Source organism: Hippocampus zosterae, chromosome 14, assembly GCF_025434085.1.
Source record: "Hippocampus zosterae strain Florida chromosome 14, ASM2543408v3, whole genome shotgun sequence".
Taxonomy (NCBI): Eukaryota; Metazoa; Chordata; class Actinopteri; order Syngnathiformes; family Syngnathidae; genus Hippocampus; species Hippocampus zosterae.
The window spans coordinates 7,655,330-7,661,634 of NC_067464.1; the positions used below are offsets into that span (position 1 = coordinate 7,655,330).

The window sequence follows — 6,305 nt, forward strand, 5'->3', positions numbered from 1 at the left end:
TGCGTTTGGCTGGCAACCAGTTCAGGGTGTACCTCGCCTAATGCTTGAAGACACCTGGGAGAGGCTCCAGCAAGCCTGCGACCCATGTGAGGATAAGTGGCTTGGATAATTGAGCTACTGATGATTAATTGGGTGTACATTTCAAATTATGTGGCATGTAATCTTATAATAAAGAGAATGGTGTATGTAAATAGCCACGGGGCGGCACGTACTGCAGAATCTCACCTTGAGCACAACACCCAAGTGGGCTCTACTGCCAACAGAAACGTTATTTGCTAACTTTCGTTCCAATTAGCACATTTCAGAACGTTACATAAATGAAACAGGCAAAACTTCCCCCACCTGATAATACAATTTCCGAACTTGTATTTCTGTAATGTGAAAAAAATAGGAGGTTCTCCACCATTTGGTGTAAATACTTTTTTTGTGGGGCGGGGTCAATACTTATATACTCTGTCATTTACAGAAAATCAAAGTGGACATGATGCTTTTATGGTGTATGCAACGCTCCAAAGATCAGTCATGATAATACAGTGGTATAAATAATACACATGGTAGGCCATAAATTTCCATACATTGCGTTTGTGTATCTAAGATAATTACAAAACCTGGGCTATCTGAAACATTAAAAATACATACATTATACAAAAGTAGGTATGATCATTGGGGGGGAAAAAGGTTAAGTAACACATTCCCCTAAGTCTAGTTTGTATAGTCAGGCATACTTTGATAGATGGGTCTTTTTATCAACTCCTTGCAGACTTCTCGTGAATTTACAAGTCATTGACAGTGTTTGGTTTTCTTCCATGTACTGTACTGAAGCTTGGACAACAACCCAAAAGAATAAATCCATTAGGATAGAGATGGGCATTGACCTTGAATTGACCTGGCTTGCACCCAAATAAAAAAAAAACAAAAACAAAACTACCAAAAACTTTTGAGGTAATTTTGAATTAAGTTCGGTGCAGCCTTGTCACATTACATAGCTTGACAATGAGCACATTGAAAAAAAAGTCTTCCACCCATCCAATAATTTCACGCAATTATGAACATTCCACGCTACACTCAATCATACTGTCAAACATAACCAAAGTAACCAGGGGCAATCCTTTTTTAACAACTAAAGTTGATCATAAAAAGCATCAGCCGAGTAGCGCCTCAGTGTGAATGTGACTCAAGTCAAAAACATATACTAGTTACTGTATACATTTGACATTAATACTGTGAAAATACTGTTGTTGTTTTGTTTCTTTGTATGGAGGCCTCATAACACCCGCCCATTAGGTAAAAATCTTTTTTGGTACATTACCCATTCAATAAGTGAGTTTTATAAGAGTAAATCTAACCTGTTATTTTTAAAAGATAATTCAGGTTATACTTTGTCAATTCAAAGCAGTGTTTCCAGTGAAGAGCTTCTCTGCAAATACAAAAAAAATGAAACAGTCACTCTGTCATCCAGTATTTTCTTATCAACCGGTTCCTAACAACTGAGGTTTGGCTCAGTGGTCCCCAACCATCGGTCTAGGGCTGGTGCCATTTAGTATTTATTTTCTGGCGAGCAGACATGAGCTGTGAGCTATTTACTCAATCAGATATGGAAATGTAAGCGAGAGCAGCCAGTCGGAATCCAGATGTTTCTTGTCTACTTTGGTTTACAAGTTGAAGTAAACGGAAAGTAATAGTACAAAGTGAGGAATGACCGAACGTGCAGTTTAACACGTCGCTGATGGGCAGCCATGACTTGGCATCGTTATCCAGAGAAGAGGCGGTATCTTCAAAGCTTCATGGGGTAAGAGAAGCCATTATGCAAGGTATGCTCTCAAAACACGAGAATCTTCTTGAATAATTTGAACCGGTCTGGCTGCCTGCCAGCCGGCGCCCCAATCAAATTCTCCAAACTCCTGTTAGGCCAACTGTGTTAATATTTAGATGTGGTCAGAGCAGGGGTAACTTTAGGTCGACTTTCTGCCACCAAATTGTCACTGCGCCAGCCTTGTGTTCGTACGAAAATCAGGACCTGAGGCATTTGTGCCCTGCTGTCAAAGAACATCGAGCCCATTCGTGTTCATTTACAAAATACAAATGTGTAGAACTAGTTAATGAGAACTACTTTGAAAAATAAATGTCAAGCGAATAGTCTGTCTAATGTAGGTAGCTTCAAGTGGATTAAAGAAAAATAAAAAACAATCCGTTTAAAATACCAAGCGGCCAAGTAACCTACTTCCCTGCCACTTCTCAGCTTGCGTGTGGCTTGACAGGAGAATCAGGTGAATCCTCTTTGGGGTTGTTTCCAGGTGCTGGCTTATTGCCAAAGTTCCAGTCGACAGGGTTGAACAACTGCATGGTCTTCTTGTAGGTCCAAAATGGATTCATGATAACGGTGAGCAGAATCAGGCCGATATAGAAGATGAGGCGTAAGGCCAGCGGGAAGTGGTTGTTGATCGCTCCCCAGTGGTTAAAGCTCACCCACCAAAGGTAGTAGGTGAGGACAATGCGACAATGGAACATATGGATCATCACCCATTGGTTGGCTTTCCAAAACAGACTTCTGGCCCATCCGGCCTAGCATGAAAAGACAGAGACCAGTTTAAAAAACTTTACAGTATGTCCTAGGGATGTCACAATAGCCACGATACTGTGATATTAAAAGTGCTTCAATATCAACGTGCTGTTATCACAGCATAAAATAATGAGCCGTTATTGCTTAAAATTCAGTTTTTGTGTTGGCTGTACGTAGGCTTGCGCTGAACATGGCAGCAACAGTGCTCTGCTCCAGCAATGATCACGTTTTGGGGTTATATCAATGTAAACATCAGATGGATGGGGATAGAAGTGCACAGTAACATGATTTGAAAATGCCTATTTCAAAAACCTCCAGGAAATCGGTGTTAGAAATGTTACAGAAAGTAGCATTGAGAATGACTAATGTGCTGTAATGAACTGAATGTAGTTTGAAAGACGGAACAGAGAAAGTCTAGCTCAGAAAAGGTACTATAACTTCCGCGTTTAAAGGCTACAAAACAAGCTTTTACAATTGTGTTTTAAAGAAATGAAACCTCAACATTTGACCGATACCATATTAAGGACGTACAAAAAAGTACTGTATTACTATTTCAAAGCCATTGTTTTAAATGAAAATGCCATTTAGTTGCTGTAATTTGTTTCCAATGTGCAAGATGACTTTGAGTTTCTGATTTTATTGACCTGTAAATATAGTGCGCTCGCATTACCTTGAGCAAAATTGTAGAAATAATGTTGATCATTTTTGTCATTGTAATGGTGACATTTGAAAGGTGTTTCATCTCTAAATGTGTCCCAAAAAGAGCATCTATATAAAAAAAAATAAAATACAAGCAATGCAATATTGTTTCACCTTTAGAAGCATCCATGATACGCAGGTGAAAGGTGTGCTCATTTCTAGCAGTAGCACCACCATTGGCACAAAGTGGCCCATGGAATCTGACATCACCCCGCCTCCGTATCCTGCCAGAGCGAAGAAATGGTGCGCTGCCAGGGCGAGGTCAAGTGACCGAAACACCAAACTGTAGACATGAAATGCTGCATTCTCAAAGATAAAGAACCCTGTGGCTGTGAGTATAGTAAACCATGACCAATCTTCCTGCCCGCTCACTATGTCTCTGCTCAACCTTGAGTCCTGAGTCAGTGCTCGGAGACCAGCTACTGAACTCTGGATGCCAAACACTGCGCGAGTTGCTGCAAGGTTCCAGAAAACCTTTTCTTTGGCTTGCAGGCAGTTGTACGTGTGGCATCGTGATGAAGATAGGAGGTGAGTGAGGAGGAAGACTAATGCATAGAAGGCAAAACCCAGGCCAATAAGTTGGAATCGAAGATCCCATGGAAAGTGTTCTGCAATGGACTGGTAGGTTGCATCAGATGGAGGTAGCTGCTGTCCAACATCCATAGTTGGGAGAAAAACTATTAGCTCAGCACCTTCAAAGAGACACGCTGTGCCAGACACCTGTAAGGTCAGAGAAAGCATAATGTGTTTTATTTTCTACAATGGGTTTTAATTGTATTGTATTTATCTTCAGTAAGGTAACACTGTTTTATTTAATGTGTTTGCAATGGATTGTACAGCACTATGAGTAGATTAGATATACAAAACACGACCTTGTAGTGTTCGTGTAATTGTCCACCTGGGATTAGTAAATGTATTAGTAGTAATATATTTATCCACAGTATCTGAGAGAGAATCAAACGTCTGTGATGTTCAACCCCATTTAGAAACGTCTTAGCAGCGAAGAGGCATCTTTACACACTCGTTAAATAACACGCGGCACCTAATGAAATTCAAGATTGAAATTAGAATATTCGGCAATTTACATCAATTGAGATATAGTACTGTACTCACATCGGTGTTTGCATGTGGTCACACGACTTCAATTTGGTCATATGACCAACACCCCGGAAGTCACGCTACTTGGAATTTTCAGACACACCAATTGGACAAAATCTTTTTGTGCATTTTATTTGGCGGTTGACAAATGAACTTTTGATGCATTACCGCCATCTACCGGACTGGAATGTTGTACATCGAAAAGGCAGCAACAACATCAATAACAATAATATATTAATTAATCTGATTCTGGACACAATTTCGGGACGCCCTATCCATTTGCTGCCTGTCTCCAAGTTGATATTTGACATATATTAATATGAATGTATGCATCCGTGTTTAAAGTGCATACCAAAGTCTAAATAACGAGTTTATTTCACGTTGAACCCATAGAATTTGAAATATTTGGGAAAAAATAGTTCTTTTTTCTGTATCAAGGCATTGTAGTGCCCCCCAATCCATGTTGTAGGTGGTAAAAGAGAATCAAATGAAATAAAATTGGTTTTTTTAATCCGATTTCTTCGACAGAAATACAATTGACATTTTTCAAACCGCTGCACTGTCAACCAAATCTTGTGAAGTATTCCCATCTGGTGGTATGGTTGTGTCACTGCAGTGTCTTACCGCGTTTCGGGCAACTGTAACGGAACAAAATGTGACCAATTGTCACCCATAATGCTGGTGAGTAGACCGACTAAATTTGATTTATTTCTGTAAACTGAATTTAATTTGGAAGAACGTATTGCTTCATTCATCATGATTGTTTCCATTCCTCATCAAAATGCTGCATTGTCCACAAATACCTTTGTTGCTGTCTCCTTTTGGCACGTTCTTTATCCACGTGTTTTTTTTTTTCGTTCTAGATGTGCAAGATCTCTAGAAATTATTCTCAATTAAATGGACTATTAAGTAGCAGAACAAACCACTCTGCTTTCATTTTTGGAACTTCAATGGTTGCAAAAGCTCTCTGCAAACGCATTTTCCCTGGCAAGTATATAAAATGAGGCTTCAAAATCGTGAAAAATCGAGCCATTAATCAAGCTTTTAACTCAGCTCTCAAATGCTGTGGGCCTGTCCACTGAATGTGTGAAACCGCACCCAATTGATGAATTGATACTTCTTCAGCGATCATCTTTCTTATGCCGACAAATACCTACATGTCTGAGCCGTGAAAAAAATCTGCTTAAAGTCTCTGGTGGCTGGAATATAAGATAAGATAAGATAAGATAAGATAAGATAAGATAAGATAAGATAAGATAAGATAAGATATACTTTATTCGTCCCACACCTATATATACCTCACTAGGTTAACACAGGCTTTCCACACCACAAAGAGCGGTACTTGTTACCAGCTAGCTCGCAAGCTAACTGGATTCTGGTGGTCCTCAAGCCGGCAGATGGGGCGGGCTCGTCTATGGCGTAAGCTCCTCGCATGGGAATTTAAATAACGACACCAAGTTGCTCTGTAAATTGTGCCATCTGGGGAAGATGCACATTCTGGTCGTAGGCATAGATAGCTAGCCACCTGCAGGCTGTAGTGGCACAAATGAGCATTGTAATAATAACAAAAGGAAGCAAGCTTTGTGGTTCTTATAGAGTGGGGAAGGGGTGACTCATGCCAAATAACTATCTGTGCCTGGGTCACATTTAGCAACAGCTAAAAAATAAATAAATAAGCCAGGAATCTGAAATAGTGAAAAACAGTTTAGCGTTACATCTCTGCAATTCAAAAGATTTAGTCAATAGTTTCTCTTTTTCAACAACTACCTTCAAGGCTACGTGACAGGCAGCCGCACCAAAATTTGGGCCCCCATAATGAATAACAAACCTGTCGAATGGGGGTAGGGCTTCACAACAGATTGTGGGCCCTCTTCACATGTCACCCAGATTGACACCCACGATTATTATTAACAAACAAGGTCTTCAGAAACACTTTACAGGGACTTGA

General features: G+C 40.0%; 1 protein-coding gene and 1 long non-coding RNA gene across 2 annotated transcripts in view; one reads left to right on the top strand and one right to left on the bottom strand.

Moving 5' to 3' along the window:
• The window catches only part of LOC127614978 (uncharacterized), a 289,388-nt gene that overhangs the window by 267,545 nt on the left and 15,538 nt on the right, over positions 1-6,305 (top strand). The window lies entirely within an intron of this gene.
• Positions 471-4,449, bottom strand: LOC127614973 (protein CLN8-like). Its single transcript, XM_052086463.1, has 3 exons — positions 4,373-4,449; positions 3,374-3,979; positions 471-2,562 (listed from the first exon to the last, which is right to left on the bottom strand). The coding sequence occupies exons 2-3, from the start codon at positions 3,920-3,922 to the stop codon at positions 2,236-2,238; spliced, it is 876 nt and encodes a 291-aa protein (XP_051942423.1). The 5' UTR covers positions 3,923-3,979; positions 4,373-4,449; the 3' UTR covers positions 471-2,235.